This window comes from Elephas maximus, chromosome 5, assembly GCF_024166365.1.
Source record: "Elephas maximus indicus isolate mEleMax1 chromosome 5, mEleMax1 primary haplotype, whole genome shotgun sequence".
NCBI lineage: Eukaryota > Metazoa > Chordata > Mammalia > Proboscidea > Elephantidae > Elephas > Elephas maximus.
The window spans coordinates 117,789,809-117,814,524 of NC_064823.1; the positions used below are offsets into that span (position 1 = coordinate 117,789,809).

Genomic DNA, 24,716 nt, shown 5'->3' on the forward strand with positions numbered 1-24,716 from the left:
GTTCTTCATTCTCCTTTGATCCAGGTGGTTTGAGACCAATTGATGCATCTTAGATGGCTGCTTGTTAGCTTTTAAGACCCCAGACGCCACACTTCAAAGTGGGATGCAGAATGTTTTCATAAGAGAATTTATTATGCCAATTGACTTAGAAGTCCCTTAAGCCATAGTCCCCAAACCCCTGCTGCCCTTGCTCTGCTGACCTTAGAAGCATTCAGTTTATCCCGGAAACTTCTTTGCTTTTGGTCCAGTCCAGTTGAGCTGACCTTCAGGGTTTCCATTTTAATGCAAGGTAAAAAAAAAAAAAAAAAAAAGTAATAAAGACCACATAAGAGAGACAGAAAGAATGTATTGGGGATTCAGAAGTGACATCTGTGAGGTTCACAAAGAATGAGTGGAACTTCAGCAAGCAGAGGCATCAGGTGGTGTAGGGGTCAGTGGCCCAGGAGCAAGGACTCATACAAGCATTACTGTGGAAGTGGGAGAGCATGAGATGTATTCCGGGGAGAGCAAATCATCTATTTTGGCTAGAACATAGGGTATGTATCAGGGAGCAGAGGGGACGGGAACAGGAAGGCAAGTCAAGGTCCCATTCTGAAGGCCTTTGAAAATCAGGGTGAGATGTTTGGAGAGAATGAAGGGTGGTGGTTAAGTTTCCAGTTGTACTTTAGAAAGAACAATTTGATAGCGGTGCATGGAGTGGGCTGGGGAGCACAAGGAAAGAGATAGATTTTTGGCTAATTGGAAGAGGGACTCTATTTCGTAATAAAAACCAAAAAACAAAACCCGTTGCTGTCAAGTGGATTCTGACTGATAGAAACTCTATAGGTCAGAGTAGAACTGCCCCAAAGGGTTTCCAAGGAGCGCCTGGTGGATTCGAACTGCCGACCTTTTGGTTAGCAGCCGAACTCTTAACCACTACGCCGCCAGGGTTTGAATTGGGGCAATTATGGTGAGAAGGCAAAGGAAAATACACAGTGGGTAGATTCACCTGGACTTGGCGAGGGAAAGGAAACCTTGTCAGACACCAAATGCTGCAGAGTTAAAGGAGGGCCAAGACTGAGGCAGCCCCCACTATATCCTGAGTTTATGAAGTCACCTAGAGAGCAGTTTTGGTGGTGCTGTGAAAACAGAAGCCAGATTGCAAGGAATTCTGGAATGATTGGTTAGTGATGCAGTGGAGGTAGATTTCTGTTAAGAACAGGAAAAAGAGAATGATTCATGGCTCTGTGAACAGGGATGAGGAAAAGGATTTTGAGAATAGGGGATTTCTGACCCTTGTGCTGTGATTATAGAGTCCCTGGGTGGTTCAGTTGGTTAAGTGCTTGGCTGCTGACTAGAAGGTTGGTGATTTGAATCCACCCAGAGACACCTTGGAAGGAAGACCTGGTGATCTGCTTCTGGAAAATCAGCCACTGAAAACCCTATGGAGTGCAGTTCTATTCTGCAACGCATGGGGTTGCCGTGAGTTAAAATGGAGTTGATGACAGCTGTTTTAGCTTGTGCTGTGATTACATCTCACCTATGTTTGTATTTGGAAACCCTGGTGGCATAGTGGTTAAGTGCTACGGCTGCTAACCAAAGGGTCGGCAGTTTGAAACCGCCAGGCGCTCCTTGGAAACTCTATGGGGTAGTTCTACTCTGTGCTATAGGGTCACTATGAGTCGGAATCGACTTGACAGCGCTGAGTTTGGTATTGGGTTTTTATGTTTGTATTTGTAAGTCATTGGTTGTCAAGCTTGAGCCTTGGCAAACACAGCTGCCATGAGTCAATTTCGACCTGTGGTGATCCCATGTGTTGCAGGGTAAAACTATACTCCATAGGGTTATCAAGGTTGTGCCTCTAAAACCAAACAAATTCATTGCCATCAAGTCTGTTCTGACTCAGCAACCCTATAAAGACAGAGTAGAACTGCCCCATAGGTTTCCAAGGAGCAACGGGTGGATTCAAACTGTCAACCTTTAGGTTAGCAGCCGAGCTGTTAAACACCGCACCACCAGGACTCCACTCAGAGACCTCTACCAAACCAAACTAAACCCGCTGCCATTGAGTCAATTCCGACTCATAGTACCAAAACCAAAAACCAAACCCAGTGCCGTCGAGTCAATTCCGACTCATAGCGACCCTATAGGACAGAGTAGAACTGCCCCATAGAGTTTCCAAGGAGCACCTGGCGGATTCAAACTGCTGACCCTTTGGTTAGCAGTCGTAGCACTTAACCACAACGCCACCAGGGTTTCCCCGACTCATAGTAGATGGGTTCAAATCACCAACCTTTAGGTTAGTAATCAAGCATGTTACCCTTTATGCTACCCAGTAATTCCAGAAACCTTTGGAGGACTTGTTAAAACGGATTGCTGGACTCACCCCTAGAGTATCTATAAGTCTGGGGTGGAACCCTAGAAGTTGCATTTCTAAGAAATTCTCGATGATGCTGATGTTTTTGTTGAGGGACCACACTCTGAAGACCAGTATTAAAAGATCTGTGAGTTAATAGAAGTGGTATCAATTCATTTGATAACATGTGTATATAGTGTGGTTGAGAGGGGAATTCAGGAAGTTACCTTTGTCTTTGGTGTCAGTAAACTAAAGGTTTGGCCAAGTAGATAGTTGCGTAATTGACTGAAAAAGCAAGTTTGTGCAAGAGACTTGTTCAATGCCACTTCGGGCCACAATGAGGTTTTTGTCTTGAAGTCTTCTTATGATGTAAGAGTATAAATAAGGAATGAATTAATACTTTAATATGGGTATGTTGGTTTATCTTCTTTGTCCAATTCAAAACCATACTCTCAGCCCACTCTAACTCTCCTTGACACACTAACATTCCTCTTAAATGATTACTGCCAGATACGACTTGAAACATACTACTTTTCCATGGTTTTTCTGTCTTCTGTGATATTGGTAGTTCCCACTGGCTTATTCGATGACTTGCCTCTTGTTACCTACTTAACAAGTGACTTGAATGCCTCAGTGACTCCTGTAATGGCCCCAGGGGCCGGCCATTTGTGATGGGTGTGGTAGCATGCTTCTCTCTGAGAAGCTGGGGTGGAATCTGAACTGAGCACCTGCATCTCTGCAGCATTTGACTGAGTCCTGAGAGCCTGCCACTCCCTCCAGGGCCTTTGATTAGAGAATTCCCGGAATGTTTTCATTTCATAAATGAAACCCATTCTAACAAAGCCATTAATTTAGTATCCCAAGTAAAAATAGGTTAAATATGAAGTATTTGTTGAAAGTCCTCAACACACTCATGTATTCTTGCAGACTAATTAGGCTGTGTGGAAGATCCAGCAGGTGTGTTTGGATGGAAGTGGAGAGAGGTGGAGGAGCCTTGCATTTAAAAGAGTGAGATGTTACAGCACCATATGGCAGGACATTCTGATAATTCTGTCACAATTTTACTTTCACTTCCGTCCTCGGCCATCACTAATCATTTCCTCCTCCATGGCTCACTTGTTTGAACTCATACTCTAGAGGCAGAGTAGAGGCTCTGTTACTTTTGGCACAAGGCGGCTAAAGGCCCAGCATCCTTTCTTGCTTCCTCTAAACCTGGATGGAGGTAGGTCAGAGAAGGTCAGTGATTAAAAAGTAACTACGTTGCTGTTTCAATCACCACCATAATACCTGTGGTATGGTTTATTTTAATTGTTCTAAGGGTTGAGTATTTAGAGACAGATCCAGAGGGAATGCCATAATGAATTTTATGATCGACGTTTGTCCTTGGTCCCTACTAAAGCTTTGATTTGCACAGAAGCCTTTTGCATGTTGTGAGCTTGGTTTTAACTCTACTTAAATTTTATATTGTTCTCTCTATCCTAAGATGGAGCCCTGGTGGTACAGTGGTTAAGAGTTCAGGCTGCTAACCAAAAGATTGGCAGTTCGAATCCACCAGCCACTCCTTGGAAACCCCATGAGGCAGTTCTGCTCAGTACTATAGGGTTGCTGTGAGTTGGAATCGACTCAATGGCAACATGTTTATCCTAAGATGGATCTAGCTTCAAGTTTGAAGAAGCTGTGCAGTTAAATTCATAATTTCTTGTGCTCTGGTTTTATATTTCAAGAACAAAAGAAATCTCTAATGTAGAAGTTAAAAAAAAAAAGTGGAGTTGTGGGGAGGGGAGGACAAATAGGAACATATTCTCATCTCTGACGGCCTGCAGGCTATGTCCTCCATGGACCACGTGTTGAGCAGCAGAGTTTTGTAATATTTTCAAATATGTTCTATTAGGATTCTTAGTGTAGAGACATAAAGGTAATTTACAGATTGATTGATCCAGGCCACTGTAGCCTTCAGAATAAATACATAAATACTTAGCAGATTGACAAAATTTAAATGATTGTTGCCATTTGTGCTGGTCTGGGTTTACAGAGTAAAGCTTTATATGTTGCTGGTGAGAGTGGGGATTGCTGTAGGTTTTTAGGGAAGTAAACTGGTTGTACCTGATAAACATAAAAACTCACACTTTGAAGCCAGCAAATGCTCCATTTGGGATTCTTTCCTATAGGATAAAAGCACGTAAATATATTTCAGTGTTCTTTGTAGTGGCAGAAATAATAATGAAAGTAAGAATTTCTACCAGGAGCGGAATAGTTGAATAAATTATGATATATCCATTGTGTGAAATAGAGGTATTTTGCAGCTGGACTGGGACAGCTGAGTGCTTATCTCTGGGATTCCTAGAAGTGGGATGCTGAAGCTTGCCCAAGATAAGGACAAGATAGACTAGCTAGTGATATACAATGTGCTGTTTAAAGTTTGAAACTCTCCTAGAGGCAGGCAGGATTAGCTTCTCTACTTTGTATGAGGATTGATGGTTTACCTTGTTTAACTGGCTTGCCTTCATTGACCAGTTAGCTATAAAAGACCCCACTGGAAACTTGCCTGGAAACCCTGTTGGCATAGTGGTTAGGAGCTACAGCTGCTAACCAAAAGGTTGGCAGTCCAAATCTACCAGAATCTCCTTGGAAACCCTGTGGGGCAGTTCTACTTTGTCCTGTAGGGTTGCTATAAGTCAGAATTGACTGGACAACAATGGGTTTTTAGAAACTTGCCCAGGCTTCCCTGCAACTAAGATTTCTCCTGCATGTCATTGAGGTTCATAATCTGTATCCTGAATGACTGATAAGGGACCTTGGAGAGCTGGGCCTAGAAGTCTCTTAGGGCCCCGTGCTTGCCTACGCTTTCTTTTTCCTACCATACCACATCCTTTAACTTGATTAAAGCCTTTTGTGAGTATATCCTGAAGAGGCCTGTGTGTCTTTTCAATTATCTGACCCTAAAGGATGCATCCATACAATGGGGTATTATATAGGAGCCCCGGTGGTATAGTGGTTAAGAGCTACAGCTGCTAACTAAAAGGTCGGCAGTTTGAATCCACCAGCAGCTCCTTGGAAACCCTGTGGGGCAGTTCTACTCTGTCCTATGCGGTCGATGTGAGTCGAAATCGATTTGTCAGCAACAGGTTTTTTTTTTTTTTTTAAATGAAGGAGCCCTGGTGGCGAAACGGTTGAGGTGGTCGACCGTTAACCGAAAAGTTGGTGGTTCAAGACCACCAGTGGTTCCGTGGGAGAAAGATGTGACAGTCTGCTTCTGTAAAGATTTACAGCCTTGGAAACCCTAGGGGGTCACAGTGAGTCAAAATCGACTCAAAGGCAGTAGGTTTATTTTGGTTTCAAAAATGAGTTAAGTCCCTATGCTTTTCCTGAAAATACCTGTGATATATTAAGTGGAAAAGCAAGTTGTGGAGAAATAAATTTTAAAAAGAAAAAAAAATGTGTATGTGTATGTTTGTCTAAAGAACCTTGTGGGAAGATGCATCAGTATTCCTTTCCTTGAGAGAGAGCAGTTGAGATGAGGAGAGCTGTCAACTTTTTGCTTTGTATACCACTGTATTTGGCTTGCTGCAAGCATGTATAGATTTGTAGTTTGTTAGGAAACATCAGCTGAGTATATGTTTAAAAGTACCTAAGTTTTTATAGCACACCACATTTTCCATTGCATCTCTTTGATGATAAGTGAGAGACAACACATAGGTGGAGATGGGGATGAGGGGAGTAGGAGAATGTACCGTATGAGTAGAAGAAGCAGAGATCCCCTAGGAGATAGTAGGAGGACAGGTTAATTGGAAGAGACATACACAGGAAAGGTCTATTGGGAAAGGGGAGATAGTTTAAATGTGGAGAGAGCAGCAATCCAAGCAAGATTGGAAAGGGAGGAGCAAGTGTAGAGGGTAGAGCAGTGACGCAGATTTGGAGGAGATCCATTGCGTGGCCCGTGAACATACCACTGGCTTCCACCCTTCTTAGTGGGGTAAAGGCTCCTTGACTTGGTCTGTTGAGTCTGAGACGCCAGTTGTGACACTTCTGTTGTGTTAAGTGGAACCGAGTAGAGTGTTTCAGGGCTATTTTTAGAGGTGAACTAACAAACGCCTGAGAAGTGGCAGCATTTTAAGGAGGGCTGGTTTAGGTTACAGAGCTGGAAGGGGTGGCCCTGTGCTGACATCAGAGGACAGCTCATGTTAGTGCAGCTAATGGTTACATAACCGTTTCCACCAGCTCACGCTGGAAATCATTTTAGTAACTTATAAGACTGGGAAGTCTATTTTAAATAAATGTTTATATAGTTTGTTGATATCTTTTTATATAGCATTTAATTTACATAGTATAAAATTCATGATTTTAAGTGTACGATTCAGTGAGTTTTAGTATATTCATGATTGTGTACCATCACCACTGTCTAATTCTAGAATGTTCTCATTACCCTGCCCACAAAAAGCTCATACCCATTAGCAGTCACTCCTGTTCTCCTCTGTCCCTGGCAAACACTAATCTACTTTCTGTCTATGGATTTGCCAATTTGGGACATTTTATATAAAAGCAATCATAAAGTATGAGGCATTTTGTAGACTGGCTTCTTCGCTTAATATTTTCAAGGTTCATGTTGTAGCATGGTCAGCATTTTATTCCATTTTATGAATGAATATTCCATGGTATGAATGTACCACATTGTGTTCATCCCTTCATCAATTATGGACATTTGGGTTGTTTCCACACTTTGGCTGTTATAAATAATGCTGCTATGAATAGTCATGTACAAGTTTTTGTAATGGTAACTCTATGCTTAACTCTTTGAGGAACTGTTCCTATATAGCTGTTTTTAAATGTCATGCATATGTTTGTTTTTGCCAGTTTATGAACTTTATTTACTAATATTTTGTTGTGTTTCGGTGAAGGTTTACACAGCAATTCAGGTTCCCATCCAACAGTTTACACAGGTTGTTCAGTGACATTGGTTACATTCTTCATAATGCATGGACGTTCTCATTGTTTCCATTCTGGTTGATCTGTTTCCATTAATCTAGTTTCCCTGCCCCCTTACAGTCTCATCTTTGTTTTAAAGTAATTGTTGACCATTTGGTCTGTGTGTTTGGTTTATGCATATGGTGTTTTTAACATGAGATTTACTAAGCAGCCAGGGTCGTATCTAAAGTAAATCTATGTAGTTATTACTATGGTTTCATGTAGTTGCAAGGACATGGGGATGTTAGTGGTTGCAGCCGTCTACTCAGCAAGTACTTACTGAGTACCTATGTGTTGCTGTGTCATAACACTGGGGATAGAGCAGCCATAAGGTCTCTGTTGTCAGGGATCTTACAGTTTGAAGGAAGAGAGAGCCCTTAAATAAATCCTTTCTCAAATACGTAATAAAACTGTGGTATGTGCTCTGAAGGAAAAGTACAGGGAGCTCATTTAGACTTGGGGGTAGTAAAGGAGTAAATGGCAATCATACCTCCCAGAGGAGTGGTGCTAAAGCTGACATGTAAAAGACAGAAGTAAACTAGGTGAGGATGAAGGGAGAGAGTGTTCTAGGCACAGGAAACGTGTGCAAAGGCTTTGAGGCAGAAAAAGAGTGTGGTGCCTTCACCACAGGAGATGGAAGGTTGAAGGGAGCGGTAGGAGTGGCAAGACGGGATGATGGGGAGTAGCACGGGCTGCTTCATAAAAGACCTTGCAGATTTTAGCCTCGTTTTATGAGCCAGGGAAGCCAGTTGAAGTGTCTTAAGCAGGAGGTAACCTAATCTTGTTTATGTGTATATAAGGATGTATGGATTTATACATAATTACACAGAGAGAGAGAGTATGTTGGAACCAACTCGACAACAATGGGTTTGGTTTTTTGGTATGCATAGTATATCTGTGGTGTATATATTTAGAGTGGAGAATTTAGAGTGCGGAACCGATTCTGACCCATAGCGACCCTAAGGGACAAAGTAGAACTGCTTCATAGGGTTTTCAAGGCTGTAAATCTTTATGGAAGCAGACTGCCACATCTTTCTCCCACAGAGCCACTGGTGGGTTCCAACCACTGACCTTTTGGTTAGCAACTGAGCTAACCAAATATATACATTATTAGATATCATCAGTATGGCTACACTATGGAATCTGAATTTGAAAAAAGAGCAAAAGTGGATTCTGGAAGCTGTATGGGAGGCTAAGACCTTCAGTTGGGAGATGATGGTTACTTGAATGAGGGGATGCTGGTGGTAGTAATGAGGATGGTGATGTTAGAGAAGATTTTTCTAAAATGGCAGAATTTGAGATACTCAGGATATAAAAGCAATAGCACATTTTTAGTAGTAAAAATTACACCAGATTTTTAAAGACTTTTTGACATAATAAATGTAGAAGGATTTAAAAATAAAGAGATGGAAATTGAGGCATGTAAATATAATAAAACTACCAAAAATCATAATAAAGCATTGTTAACAAACAGAAATTAAGTTGCTTAGAAAGTATTGCTACAAAAGCAATAAAACAAAAAACCTACCAGAACTAATACGTGAATTTAACAAAGCTGCAGGATTGTGAGATCAATATACAAAAGTTTAATGTATTTCTGTGTGGTAGCAATGACCACAGTTTGAACCCACCAGCCACTCTGTGGGAGAAAGATGTGGCAGTTTGCTTCTATAAAGGTTTGTAGCCTAGGAAACTCTATGGGGCAGCTCTACTCTGTCCTGTAGGGTCAGTATGAGTCCAAATTGAATTGACTCAATGGCAACAAGTTTTAGTAATGACTGATTAGAAAGTGGGATAAAAAATTACAATATTAAGAAAAAAATAAAAAGTCAAGGAATAAATCTAATGCAAAATAAGACCTGTACACTCAAAACTACAAAACATATCTGAGAGAAATTAATGAAAATGTAAATAAATGGAGAGATATACCTTGCTCATGAATTGAAAGACTCACTATTGATAAGATGCCCATGCCCCCCAAATCAAAATTCCAAGAGTTTTTTTTTAAAAAAGTTGATTCTAAAATTTATATTGAAATGCAAACTACTTAGAATAGCCAAAGCAATATTGAAAAAGAACAAAGCAGGAGGACTTAAACAGCCTCATTTCCAGACTTACAATAAAGGCACAATAATCCAGAAGGTATGTATTAGCGTAAACATATGCAATTAGATCAGTGGAATAAACAGAGTCCAGACATCGATCCACTACTGTGCCACGTCAATTTAACGAGAAAAGAAAACTCTTTTAAACAGCATCTCAGCAATGCTGATTGAGAGTTCAGTACAAAAATGCATACATGTTGTATGACTCAACGTATATGAAATGCAATACTAATCTATGGTAACAAAATAAAATGGTTGCGGGGAAGAGGTGAAGGAAATGGATCATAAACGGGTGCAGGGGATCCTTCTGTAGTTCAAGATCTTGTTTTGAGTGTTGAATACATAAAACAAAACCAACCCATTGCCATCCAGTTGATTCCGACTCAAAGCGACCTTATAGGACAAAGTAGAACGGCACCCTAGGGTTTCCAAGGAGTGGCTGGTAGATTCAAACTGCTGACCTTTTGATTAGCAGCCATAGTTCTAACCAGGGCCCCACATTGGCTATATAGATGTTTACAATTTTCAAAACTCATAGAACAGAATACTTAGGATTTGTGTACCTTGTTTTAAATAAGTTATACCTGGATTAAAAAAAGAAAACCTCATAAGCATGAGCCAGGAAGGTATCCTGAATAAAGGAAGCAGGCTGGGCATAAGACAGCAGGGACCCATGAAAGCAGCGGTGGACTGGTGAGCCCTGACTAATATGGTGGCCACCACTCTGTTCCAGCCATGTGGCTCTAGTGTGGGAATTCAACCCAGTGTTTCCTGATCATCTACTAAGCTTTCCAGACAATCCTGCTATGTTAATTTTAACATCGCATCCCTTGATTTTAAATATACTGCACACTAATTTAAAAAAAACAAATATTGCAGTTGGGAGAACATTAGCCAATTTGAGATTGGATCATAAGAAAATAAATGGCAATAAATAGTTCTAGATGCTGTTGCACATTTTTTCTAACTTAACACAAATGTGTAGCCCAGTCATTCAGTGTCAGTTAACTTGGTTATAGCGGGTTTGAGCAGCACTTTGCCAGCTCTCTTTGTTCAGTATTTATATTGTACGCACTGAATTAAGCACATTAAAGGGGAGAGTGCTCTCATTTATTCTAACTTTGGAGAAGGTACACAGTTATCCTCATGGGGCCAGTGGTGGTTCAGAGGTAGAATCTTCTTCCATGCAGGAGACCCAGGTTCATTTCCCGGCCGGTGCACTTCATACGCAGCCACCACCCATCAGTGGAGGTTTTCGTGTTGTTTTGATACTGAACAGGTTTCAGGAGAGCTTCCGGACCAAGACAGACTAGGAAGAAAGAGCTAATATTCTGCTTCTGAAAATCAGCCCATGAAAACCCTGTGGATCACAACGGTCCAATTCTCAACCAGTCATGGCATGGCACAGGAACATGCAGCGTTTCATTCCGCTGTGCACAGGGTTGCCATGAGTCGGGGGCCGACTTGGCTACAGCTAATAACAACACTGTTTTCCCCACTTTACAGAAGAATTTGTATCATTTTCCCAGCTCACACTGCTAGGCAATGGCAGAGACGGTCAAACCATACGCTCTGAACTCCTAGTATCCCACAAGCAACATCTAGGAGCAAGTTTACTCCTGGGATCAGTCTAAATAAACTCTGCAGGGATTAGAGGTTTATGTATTAGAATAAATTGATCAATTTTAGGTACCTGTGGTTCACATCGTTGTCCCCTCACAGTATGAGTACTGTGAAAATTAGAACGTTAACTCACTCATGTAATAAAATGATATTATACTGGAAATATTTTTATTTCACGTCTTCAACTTAGAATTATTATTATTTTTAAATGAAATTGATTCACCCGCATGCATCGTACGATATTGATTCTTACATTTATCCATTTGTTTAGTGAGCATTTGAGTGCCTTATGTGTCAAGAATGCTGTGATGTGCTAGGGATAAATGACTAAGACACAGGCCTTGTGTTCAGGAAACTTCAAAACACCAAAAGACTATTTAGATTAAAATTGTTTACATTGCAATGTGGTTTTTAAAAATTGTTGGTATATAATTAATGTTAGATTTGCTATCTAACATTTTGGGATTATTATCATTGTGTTTTACTTCAGAGGATTTAATTAAGCCTTGTCTTTCTTCTAATATCAAAAGAAACTGAACCTGGCATTTGTATACCTACAAATTAATCATTCAGCAAATATTTACTTAGTAGCTACGTAGCGGCAGGCTCTATACTGTTTCCAGGAAATATCGTGATAAACAATATTAGCTTTGTCCTCATGGAATTTACTGTCTAGATAATTTGTTGACTGACTTTGATTTATTCGTTTTCTTAAGTTCTAATTGTTATGCTACCTACCTAATATTATTCTCTTCATTTGCTTTTTGTTCTATTTTTTGTGTCTATTAGTATATTCTAGACACAAAAAATAGAACAAAAAGTAAATGTGTGCTACGGCTGCTAACCAAAGGGTCGGCAGTTTGAATCCGCCAGGCACTCCTTAGAAACTCTATGGGGCAGTTCTACTCTGTCCTATAGGGTCGCTATGAGTCGGAATCGACTTGACGGCAGTGGGTTTGGGTTATTTGGCTTGTTAGTATATTCAGTATTATGGCACAGACACCTAGTATTTAAAAGCTGTAGTGGCTTATACAGCTGTAAAGTAGTAGTGAGACACTAAGAAATGTCTACGTTTCTATCATAATGTAACAGTAGCCTCCTCTTTCACTTTTTCTTAGTAAAATATATACGGGAACTTTTGTTATCTTTTGCATTGTTATAAACTTGAGGGGACAGATTCTTTATCTGTTGGCTTTATGTGTTAAGTTTTTATTAACCAATTAGAAACCTATTTATTTCCTTCCATGCTTGTGATTTGCTGTTTTGGTTTTATTATTTGTTTGTTTTAACATAGCTACTATTGTGGCATCTGAAAGTTTCTAAGCTTGTTATTCCATTGTTTGCAACATTTTTGTGGCTTTCTCCTTCATTCGAGTCCAGAAATTCCTCTGTGTGCTGAAGAGAACTTTTGGTAATGCCAATGAGATTACTCTCTGTTAGTGATGTGTTATTGTGGTATCTAATATGGACATTGCTTGTTTCTAATTCTTTGTATAATTGTACATATCCTTGTCTGTAAAAATTGCTACTGGTTATTTATTTGAAGCTTTCATTTAAAATGACCCTTTTATCAAACTGTTCTTAAAAGTGTTACCTTTTCTCTTTCCAGTTTTGAGAAATGGTGCTTGGGAAATTGTTCACTGGGAAAAGGTATGCATTGTTTTTTATTTTGTTCCAGGAGAAGAAATGCATAGAGGTGTACTCTAGTAGATGTGATTTTTTATGTAATATAAGCAACTGTCAAGAATTCTTCTAATATGAAAACTATTTCATGATTAATGTTGTAAACATACGTGGAGTCTGAAGGTTGTCACCTCCATTTAAAATTTTGGCAATACATTAGAAAGACTATTACAGTTATTTTGAAAAGTAATATTTAGAACTTTTTTGTTCTTTCATAGTATACTTTGAGTACTGTTTTCATAGATTTCATTTAACCATGAACTGTTTTGTGTTGTAATTTTTTGCTTTAATCATCTACTGTCCAAGTAAAAATAAAAGGTCGAGTTCTGATATTTCACATTTGTGTATTTTGTCTCAAATTCATATATTGTGACTAATCACATTTTCACACTGTTAATTTCTTTTAAAAAAACAAGCCTTACAAACTAAACATTACCTACTAATAAGCTGGAAATCAGTTTCATAACATCAAGAGATTAATATGCTCAGAGGAGCTTTAATGGCAGTGAGTGAGCTGAGTCATAATTTAACAAATGTTATCCAAATGTTCGTCCTTTTCAGACTGCACTTTCAAAAGGTAAGCGCTTATTAGTTCTCCTTTAGTTTTGGAGGAGCGAGTAACCTTGTGTCATCACAAGGGAACAACCTTTGTGCCTTGGTAAAAGACTTTGTGGAGGCCAGGGCCTGATACCCTGGGCTTGCAGGATCCGTGCCAGAATGATAAACGTCTGTGTCACTATCAGTTTAAGGGCCACGTCCTTGATGCTGTCTTGTGATATCAGTGGTCACCTTGCAATCCTGAAAGGAGTAAAGTCAACGATGAATTAATAACATTTTTGTTGCTTTTCAATAAGAGGCTAGAGTAGAGATTGACATCTCTCCTGGATATTTGAAACATCTCTCTCGCTCTCTTTGGTCTTTGACATAAGAGTAACAAAGAGGAAAATACCTTAATTTTTCTTTGCTTATTTCCTTGATAGTCACTGCTTTTTTCAGAAGAGCAAGTTAAAAACTAAAAAAGCTCAAAACAGTGTTTCAAAAGAAGTTTCTTTTATGCTCTTATAGGGTACTCGCAAACTTAAACATTTTAGAGAGGAGACAGGTATGATGCATCAAATTTCATTATATATATGTTTTCTTTTTACAAGCGCTGTTAGTGTAGTTAATGTAAGTGCATATCCTAACAAATTGATAAATTGATGTATCAGTTTCTTGTCTTCTTACTTAATCTACTTGTTCAGAAAATAGATAAACCGTTCTAAAATTCAGGAGATAACCATCTGCTACTTAACTCTAAAATTAACCTGTTAAAAATGTCTTACTTTCCTTATTTAAAAAAAAAAAAAAAAAAAACCCAGTGCTGTCAAGTCAATTCTGACTCATAGCGACCCTATAGGACAGAGTAAAACTGCCCCATAGAGTTTCCAAGGAGCACCTGGCAGATTCGAACTGCTGACCTTTTGGTTAGCAGCCGTAGCACTTAACCACTACGCCACCAGGGTTTCCATTATAGATAGTTATTATTTCCAGGCTGTACTAATCTACCTGGATTATGGTAACACCTGCTTTTTCAGTTTTTCAAATACAAATTATTAAATCACCAGTCACAGTTTACCCATGATGACAGCATTTCCATTATCTTGGACAGCAGTGCCACATTCGCCTGTGCATCCCACACTGAGACAGAAAAACACAAGGATGGAATTTAAAGTGTTGCCAAAAGTCATTTAACCAAAATGACCTGAAATTACATAATAAAATAGTTTTTAACAATCTGTTTTGGTTAGCATATATTCCTTCAAGACATAGGAATGTTCTCCAGGTAAAAGATAAAGTCACATTGACTCAGAATATGATTAAAAAGTATTTTTCATTTCTTCCAGTTTCACCTTTTCTAGTCAAGATTTCCTGAAAGCAGTATGACTTTTGTACCTGCAAAGAAGAAGTGGCTCCAAATAGTTAGAATTACTAAGTTGGCTTAGTGCTGGATTCAAGATAAATATTCAAAATTTTATAGCATTCTTACGTCCGCAATATTAAGTTAGAAAAAACAGTGGAAAAGAGATCTCATAGTGTCATGTGTAATACTTACAAATAAATTATAATATATATATGATCATTGTAAAGAAAGCATCAAAATTTTAGATGTAAAAGATGACATAAATATACAGAAATGCCATATCATTAAAAATTCTAAACTAGAGAGATGAAAGTATTGTTCCAAATTATTAATGTAATATTAATACCAGGGAAACTCAATTTTTCCTCTAGAGCTAACTAAATTTTTACCCTTATTTTCAAAAATAAACAATTAAGAAAATAGACTATTTTAGAAAAATAAAGCACAATGAATAAGGGTTAACTATAAAATAGAAAGCAAAATTTACTAAAATATCCAGCTGTTGCAAAAATAGACATTGATGAATAGAAAGTAGATAGCTCTGAAACAAACCCTATTTAGTACGGGATTAAAACAATTGGTAACAGGATTATTTGATCACAGACTAGCAGTTTCAAGATACAAGAGTTTATGTTTAACTTGGAGCCTTGCTAAAGAAATTCCAGCTGTAACTATTAAAACATGGGTTTTGAAAAACATGCAAAATACAATAAATACTTTAGTATTTAGAGAAACAGTAATATTCCCATACTAGTTAAATAGAAATGGTTCTATAACTAAGGTCTATGGAATTTGATTATATAAACTTTAAAACAAATATACAGCAAAACGTACCTCAAGTAGGTAGAATACAGAAAATATTTGCAACAAATATGACACAATTAAGATCATTGTTACATAAATAGGAAAGAAAATTTGGCAGTAAGCAAAAGGAAATATAATAAGTAACCAGACTTAGTGTAATATTCAACCTAATAAAAGATGCAGATTAAATGACATTGAAGTTCTATTTGCTATCTGTTCAATAAGTAAAAACAAACTCATTGTACTTCAGAATTTTTATTTTTATGAAATATTTCATTGACATACTATCATAGATTAGTAGTTTGACTCTTCATATTGAAAACCATAAAAAGGGAGTTCTGGGAACTTATCCCAAGAAAATGATAAAGTAGGAGAAAATCTCTACAAGTATAAAAATGTTTATTGTAGTATTTATAATAGTGAAAAATTAGAATACATGGGTATCCAACAACTGGAAAGGGTTTCATAAATACATTATGGCAGTCCACTGATTGGTATATTGGTACAATTTGTGGCAACTAAAAGCTGTAATTATTGCATTATATAATTATGCATTTCATTCAACAAGTATTTATTGAGTGTATATGCCACAGCATCTAGCAAGACATTTAAGGGTCCTATTTTTTTTTTTTTTATATCATAAAGTGTGATAATAGGTGAAAAGAACAGAATCTTGTGCACTAAAATGTCAGCTATGTAAAAACATTTATTGAACACTAACTAGACAGATACAAAAGCAGGCTTACTTGTTGGGTTAGCCAGATTGTGGGACAAGTGTCTTCTTTGGTTTATATAATATTTTTGCACAATTAAAAATTAAACCAATAAACCAAAACCAAGAATCTGAGCCACATGCCAACGTAATATGATAAACCATACAGCAAGAGGCTTTAGTTCAGGGTTCTTTGTCTTTCTAAACGTGTGGATACTGTGGTTACTTCGAATAGTCCTCAAAAGACCTACAAATTTAGAGTACATCTAGTCATTCCCATATGGGCAGACTTCAGGTCTCCAGCTTTAGCAGCTCATCTCTCCAGCTGTTGCCCTGAAGCCTTTTCCCTGTTTCAAAAGGTTAAGTTGCACATATCCAGTTTAAAAACAAATTATTGCAATTACAAAGCTCTACAGGATGAATTATACTTCCATTCGTGAAATGTAAGCAGCTGTCATCACTGGCCTCTCCACAGAAAACTCTTCTTCATGTTGAGATGCAGCTGACCCTGTTCTCAGGTTTTTTGAGATAGGTGCAGGTGGAGAATTCAGGTGAATAATCTCGCAATCAACAGATTCTCCTGGTTTTGTGAGGAAGCATGGAGTGGTGGGGTGTATGTATGTGTAAAAGTCACTCTATAAGGCTGCTTTCGTGCATGAATATTTCACCATGAAATATATATCTTTAGATTGAGCCCTGGTGGCACAGTGGTTAAGCACTTGGCTGCTAACAGAAGGGTTGTTGGTTCAAACCCACTGGCTTACTCTGCAGGTGGAAGATGTGGTAGTCTGCTTCCATAAAGACTACAGCCTTAGAAACCCTCCAGGGCAGTTCAGCTGTACCTTGTAGGGTTGCTGTGAGTTGGAAATGACTGCACGGCAGTGGAGATTAAGACTTTGTATCTCCAAAAAGTTGTTAATAAAAATATAAATATGCTGGGGCCTAAAATTGGACAGTTTGATTTTCAGCCAGTTTATTTCGGTTTCACATATTCCAGATTTTAGATTTATGTCAAAATAAATATTTTTGGAACCAAGGCATCCAGAGCGTCCCTCCTTTCCCTCCCTCCCCCTTCCACCAGCTGTCCCTCATCCAGCGCATAAAGTAGAACACAGTGGGCTGTCTCCACAGACTTTATCACAGTTTCCCCTGAGGATGCTGTTCTCTCCTTCTCCCCTAAGTTGTTGCTTTAGGGTTTAAGGAGAAGTAGGGAGGGGGAAGAACAAAAAGATATTTCTTCCATTAATTAATTATTGAAACTTATTTCTAGGTTTCCCTGGCTACTAAGAGAGAGGGCAACTTTATGGTTTAATGGGAGCAGCTGTCAGTGTAACTTGGTCAACTAAGTTGCTACCCAATTCTGACTCATAGCAACCGTATAGAACAGAGTAGAACTGCCCCATAGGGTTTCCAGGGAGTGCCTGGTGGATTCGAACTGCCGACTTTTTGGTTAGCAGCCTTAGCAGCCATAGCTCTTAACTGCTGTGCCACCAGGGCTCTGGCTGTTACCCAGTTGTAGTTTCATTGTTTGCTAAAGGCAGGATGACAAACCCGTCATTTAAATTACTTCTGCCAGTTTCTGGCAATAATATATCTTTAATTAGTCTTCATGCTGTGCTCAGATAAATGCCAACAGGTAGTAAAAGAAGGAGAGTAAGCCATTAATATTTAATTTAAAATATAGCGATAGTCTCACTAAATTTACTTACACAAAATCAGGCTTTGCAGATAAGCCCTTCTACTCACTCTGATCTTGGGGAAATAACTTAATCTAAGCCACATTTTCTTTGTCTCTAATTACGAATTAGAACAGCTGTTAGTTCATAGCGTTGTCGTGAGGAGTGATGAATATATATGAGAGATATTTTCTCCAGTTGTATTGAGATCTACTTAAAATAGGGTAGAGATTCAGTTGGTAAATTCCTCTTTTTTATTTTTATGTGAAAAGGAGAGATTATGAGAAGTCGAGATGTCAATTAAGTGCATAGAAGGTATAGATTAATTTTATTAAGATAAGTTATATAGCTGATAAAGATACAAAGTTCATTTTTGTAAGACTTGCCCCACGCCTGGCCTCACGGACAATTTTATGCCATTTTCTGAAGATCTGTGGTTCTTGCTTGCCAGTAACCATCTTTACTGTAGTCTATGGTTAAATGCAATGGGCTGTATATTTGTAATGATCTTTCAATGCAGATAATTAACCGATTCCCAGTTTTCTTTCAGGTAAATGTTGGAGATATAGTTATAATAAAAGGCAAAGAGTATATACCTGCTGACACTGTACTTCTCTCATCAAGGTAGAGATACCTACTGACGCTCAAACAGTGTAGAGGATGGTTTCTCTACCCTGCATTGACCTTGTGATTGCTCCAAGGAAATAAGGAATAAACGAAGAATTCTAAACCTCTCTAATGATTTTGAATGAAGCACTAAAAAAAAAAAAAAGTTGATTGGACTTCAAGGATTCTTTCATGTTTGCCGTATAGAATAAATGATAGGTACTATGCTTGATAATTCAAAAGTGACTGTTACAATTAAGAGTAGGAAGACTGTATCTAGATCCTTTAGTATGAGTCACTAACTCTCAAGATTTCCTATCATTTATTTTATATAATACATGGATTGGGTTCTGTTGATTTTATCTTATAGTCCTTGTTCACGGTAAATGTCTTCATGATGCATTTGTATATTCCTGCCAAGTTTTTTAATCTTCATGGTGAAATGGTACAAGAAAATTGAATGATTTCTGTTTTGTCATCATACTTTTTGAAATGCCATAGTTCCAACAACAAAAGTACTTTGTCCATTCTTTTCATTTCTTTCAATTACTGAATTCAAATAATTTTTATTTTACTCATATTTAAGATAGTCATGAGTTTAGTACTCAGAATATATGGCACTGTTAACCTTTTAAAGAATGTGACTTTCAAATGAGTTTGTTTAAAAACTGTAAAACTAGTCCTAATATAAATTAAGAAAAAAAAAACACTTGAAATATTTTAAAGGTTGTTTATCATCATTTCCTTGGACAGTTTTATTTGTAAAATCCGCATACGAATATGGGCAGTGCCCTTTTTTCAAAATCTATTTAATCAGGTCATTGTTTAAAGTGATTGGATTTATGACAAGCTAGTGACACTTTGAGTTAGTAAAAGCTATCCAGACATTTATAGAAGTGAGTCTACAGGTAATTGAAGGAACTCCAGATAGTTCTATTTCCATGTTTTATAATTGTCAGTTTTTCGTGCCATTTTCCTATAGGTTTTTGTTTTCAGTGGGGATGGAGGAGATTTGGATTACAGGAAAAATTAATATAGATGTTTTCACTCAACCTTTCTGTTATTAGTTTCCTTTGCTTATCACTTTTTCAGGGTAGGTTTCTGAAACTGAAGAAAAGATAATGGTTCACACTTAGCCATGTGAGAATGCGGTTAATAACCTTGAGCTCATTGTTGTCCTCTGTTCTGAGTAGTGTCAGGTACTAGAGAAAGCTTTGCTTAGGAGTCAGGAAACCAAGTTCTTATCCTGGCTTGGTGCTTTTGAACAAACTGCTTAATCTCTCCAGGCCTTGATTTCACATCTTTTAAAGTGAGGACAGTGAATTGAATGATCAAGCTCTCATATTCCTCCATTCTTCTGATTCTTCTTTTTGTTTAAATTAATAATCTTTAAATCTGAAAGTGCCTAGCTAACAGAATGGTGTGCACTTAGTGGTACTATGTAAAAGTTTGATAAATGTATTAGATGATTTACCATATTTATGTTATATTTATCTAAGAAAGTTCAAAATGATAGTAAAACCTATCATTAATTTCAAAAAGTGTTGATGTTTTCCTAAACAAATCTTTAGAGACATTGTCACAGAACTGTATTTGCTGAGCCATTAATTACTATATTTGTTTTTGTATGCTCACAAATATGAAGATTACTGCCCTGACTTTATACTTAATTCTAAGTTAAAAGTTTTTATAATATTTGTCATTTGCCCCTCCCTAACCCCTGAAACTCTCTAGCAAGCTCTGTGCTTATATTTTTTAAATTATAATACATTTTTACAGAATTTATTTTCTAAACATTAAAAGCATTTACTAATAGCTGTCAGTGTTGGTAGATCAAAACAGTTTCTATATCTTAGTACTTTGTCCAAAGTAATTAACTTCTTCCAGAGATGATTATGGTAATAAAGATTATTTGATTCATTGCTTTTTGTTGTTTAGCAGGATTCATCAGATAGATATTTCTATCCAAGTAGCAAGATACCACTTTACGTTTTTTTTTTCTCAAAAGTTTTTTGTATTCCTTAACTCTTTTGAACCTACATTAGCCTTAAGAAATACCTAAAAAAAAAAAAAAAAAAAAAAAAAAAACCCACTGCCATCGAGTTGATTCTGACTTATAGCAACTCTGTAATACAGTGTAGAACTGCCCCATAGGGTTTCCAAGGAGCACCTGGTAGATTTGAACTGCTGGCCTTTTGGTTAGCAGCCATAGCTCTTAACCAAGTACATGGTGATATTCACCTGCAAATGAGCATAATTTAACAGTAAGAATAAATAATAGAGTATTTTAATTTCCAAATACTTTCCAATTATTAATCCTAATAGTAATTTGTGAGGTAGTTTGAAATTAAATCATGAATATGGTTGAAAGTTTGTGTTTTATTGACTTCAGTTTTGAAACTAAGAAACTGAAGTTTTAGCCTGTAAAAAATAACTAATACATTTATATGTTTAAAAAGTATAAAATAGAGTAAAAAAATTTAAGCTATGAATTCAAGTCCAAAGAGGTTCTTGGCATGTCTGTTTCATACCATCTCTGAAAACTTTGCACTGGATTCAACACAATGTAGTACCTAGACTTTATTAATTACCAAGTAACTCAAAATACTGCAATGATGACATCTAACTTCGTAAGATTCATGTCTCTGCATTAAAGCTAATAAGGTATTTATGCAATTAGCTTTAAAAACCTTTTAGAGTCAGAAAATTTTTAACTGTTACTGTTTTAGTGGGTAGTGCAGTATACTTTGTTATGGCATGGGAGTGAGGCATTGACGAAAGAAAAATCTATAAAATAAAGTAGCTGTCTATATTACATTTTTACTTTAATTTGATAAGATATGCTTGTGAGAAAACATTAAAAATCAAAGAATTTTTGCATTGAAATTGAACTTAAAAACAAGTACGTATTCCTTGCATATTAAATGTTTTCTAATGGTTTTAGACCTGATCAAAATAAATTTTGAAAAAATTGGCATTAGACATTTTTATTAACATGTATTATTTTTATAATAATTTCAAACTTTCTGTCTCTTTTGTCCATTTGTTTGTTTGGTTTTTTTTTTTTTACTCTGTTATTCATTTTTTTTCCATTTTAATTATTTTAAACTGGGACATGTAGGTGGCAGTAGGGGAGATAGTGAAAGTGACCAATGGGGAACATCTCCCAGCAGATCTCATCAGTCTGTCCTCAAGGTTAGAACCTCCAAGTTATACAGGATGTGTGTAAGTGGGTCCTCACCCTAAACCAGAGAATAGTTCACCTGAATGTGGATGAGTTCTTTGTCTCTTCCTTTAAAACCAATACTTCTTGGTGATGAGCATTTCACAGATGTTTGAAAAGCCTTTTCTAAATTCAATGTTGGATGATGTTTATCCCTCAATTGGGCAAATTCAGCTCCTATTGTTATCAGTAGGAGTCCAAGAGGGATGCCAGTAAGATAGATTTTAATTTCCTATGCACCATTGACTCATAGCGATCCTGTAAGTCCGTGAGTCAGAATCGACTCGATAGCAATAGGTTTATGCATCATTGATACATATTCATATTTAACAACATGCCTAAATACTAAGGCTTAATTTATTACCTCCCCAGGATATTGTTTTTTGAACAATGTTAAGCTTTCGTGAAACAAAGACTTATTGAGAAATTAATATTTTAATCATTTGTTTTATTCTTATATTCGAAAATTTCTATAAAATCTATAGAATCCCTCCAGTGATTATGACCATAATTTGGGCTCGTATGGGGTTTATAGAGGACCCTCTGCACAAAGATGGATGTTGTACATTTTGTACCGCATGCTTTGGGATCAATTTTTATCCCACTTGTAACTAGTGACAAAGTGCACGTTACTGTGATAAATTTTAGCTGTCGACTAGTGTCTGTATTGTAATATGCATCTTGTTTCATTCCCCCACTTACTAATCAAAAAGCCTGCTTTGCCTCTTTGACTGTAGTTTGTGTTTTGGATGTCATCATAATTTGCTGAAATATTTATTCTCTAGCATGATTCCTTATCTGAAACTTCTTGCCGCCTTTTCACAGCACTGTTAAGAGCTGCTTTAGTAACAGCTGTCTTAAGTGGCCATTAAGATTGTTGTGGGTTTGGATGCATATTTTGTTTGCTCCACTTCAAAGAGAAGTCAGCCATTTCACTCCCTAGAAGAGTTACTTTATGAAAAAAAAAAAGAATTAAAAAATTATTCTCATTTTCATATGAGAATTACCCTGGATAAGTACATTGATCTGTAAAATTGTAATGCATTTTCCTGCCAGAATATGGAATCCACATTGTTCATTTAGCATTTGTCATCATGCTTCTGTGTTATCAGAAGATATGTTTTATTTCATAAACCATTTACATTTCAGATATATACATAAGTGAGTTACAAACTGGGAGCAATAGCTAGAACTAAATTACCATGGTGACCGTGGTAGAAAATAAAACTTTGAGCAATAGATAGAATGAAAATATAAACATTAAAATATTTCTCCAACTGGGGAAAAGGAACAGCAGCCTTTATGAAAGAAAGTTCGTAGAGTGAGTTGAATAGCCAGCTTGCAGAGTAACTTCCAAAAAAATCTGTAAAATATAAGATGAATGTGAAAAGTAATTTTCACAAATCTTCAGGCCACAAAATTAAGCTAAAAGTGCATTTCTGAAGCTTAGAATAATCTATTATGCACACGTACAAATTGGAAGCTGACTAGAAAATTCCAGGTGTTTGTGACTTGCAAATTTCTTTCCAGCTTTGATCACACCTGCATGTCAGAGGTTATGTTTGTAGATGCTGATATGGTGTTCGTGAATTTGGCTTATTACACAACCAAGCACTAATATGATGGATTTAGTTTTAGAATGATTTTCCTTATAGTTGAGGATCGATTATATAGTTGGGCTACAAACTCAAATGTCTGTAGTTTTTCAGCCAATAAAGTCAGTGTGTTAAGGAGCAAGATATGAGACAATCGAAGATGTAGTGTCTGTGATAAAACGAGAACACACACCCTTACAACAGCCACCCCACACCAGATTTTGCTAAAACACTGTGGTGGGAACACATAAACTTGGTCTTCTAGGTTCAGGTCAAGGAGTAATATTGGCCAAGTTGGCCAGTGTTTAGTTTTATATTTAGTTTTAGCTTTTGCTGCCAAAAAATCTGTGAAGCAACTACAAGAAATAGGAGAGCAGGAACAAAAAAAATAGTGGGAGAAAAGTATATGTCCACTTACATTTTAAAGTCTATTCATGCCGTTTTTAAAAGTGGCTTTAAATAAATTTTAATGTTATGTTTCATATGATCCTGTTTATTACTTATAAAAGAGTAGTAAATGCAAGCTTGTAGAAGCAGCAATCTGGAATTTTCTACACAGTTACTTTTCTTAACCAATTTACATGTGCACCACAAGCGTGAAATCTCACTTGATATTTTTGGGCTGAAGATAATTCTGGACACAAAGCTGTTTTACATTGCAGATGGAGTCTGTGTTGTGTCTGTATGGATGAACAAATTAAATATAATGTGACAGATCTGTTCATTTACATCATCTTGAAGACCAGCAGTGATTGTTGTTAGGAAGGAAATTGCTTTTGAGTCTTTCTCGCTGAAAAGCTGACCCATAAGTTGTCATGCATGGGTTCTGCCTCATGGCATCTTGCTGTTAGAATGAAAAACATCAAGAAACTAGGTGACTCATGGCTTTGTCTAGAATCAAAAGCTTCAGTGAGCCTGAGCTTTTAAATAAGCTACTAAGGTTATTATTATTATGCTTTCCCTGCCTCTCTAAATCTTTGTGCTTCTCCATTTTAAACAACAGTGAGCCCCAGGCCATGTGTTACATTGAAACATCCAACTTAGATGGAGAAACAAACCTGAAAATTAGACAGGTAAGATCTAATACAGGTTTATCGTAATTATTGATGTTTTATTACATGGAAATAAAAGCTTTATTTCTCAGTGGTATTGTCCTGAGTTGAATTAATTCTGTTCAGTTGCAAATATTTTCTCATTGAGCCACTCTGGCTGTAAGAGATTTAATAGGCTGATGTCAGTAAGTATTACAGGAGACCCAGATTTATTTGACTGTTGATATGGTCCATCATATAGCTACTACATCTCATTTTTAAAAATATTATATGTATGTTGGCCTCTCTTTTCCTGGAGCAACAAAGGAAGAAGGAGAGTCAGGAATAGCAGGAGGATATGGAATGTGTGGCTGGTTGCCTCTGTGAACAACTGCCTCCTTTGCTACGGGACCAGAACTGGATGGTGCCTGACTACTATTACTGAACATTTTGATCAAAGA

The 24,716-nt window shown here is 37.1% G+C and overlaps 1 protein-coding gene across 3 annotated transcripts in view; it reads left to right on the top strand.

Annotated features, from left to right (window-relative positions):
- ATP8A1 (ATPase phospholipid transporting 8A1) overlaps positions 1–24,716 on the top strand; it is a 261,316-nt gene that overhangs the window by 47,510 nt on the left and 189,090 nt on the right. The window contains exons 6-8 of one of the 3 annotated variants that reach the window (XM_049886325.1): positions 12,635–12,675; positions 18,351–18,424; positions 24,228–24,297. In XM_049886325.1, the coding sequence (XP_049742282.1) occupies positions 12,635–12,675; positions 18,351–18,424; positions 24,228–24,297 (185 nt within the window). Of the gene's footprint in view, positions 1–12,634; positions 12,676–18,350; positions 18,425–21,527; positions 21,602–24,227; positions 24,298–24,716 lie in introns of all 3 variants that reach the window. The other 2 variants (XM_049886326.1, XM_049886327.1) reach the window with 2 other exon arrangements.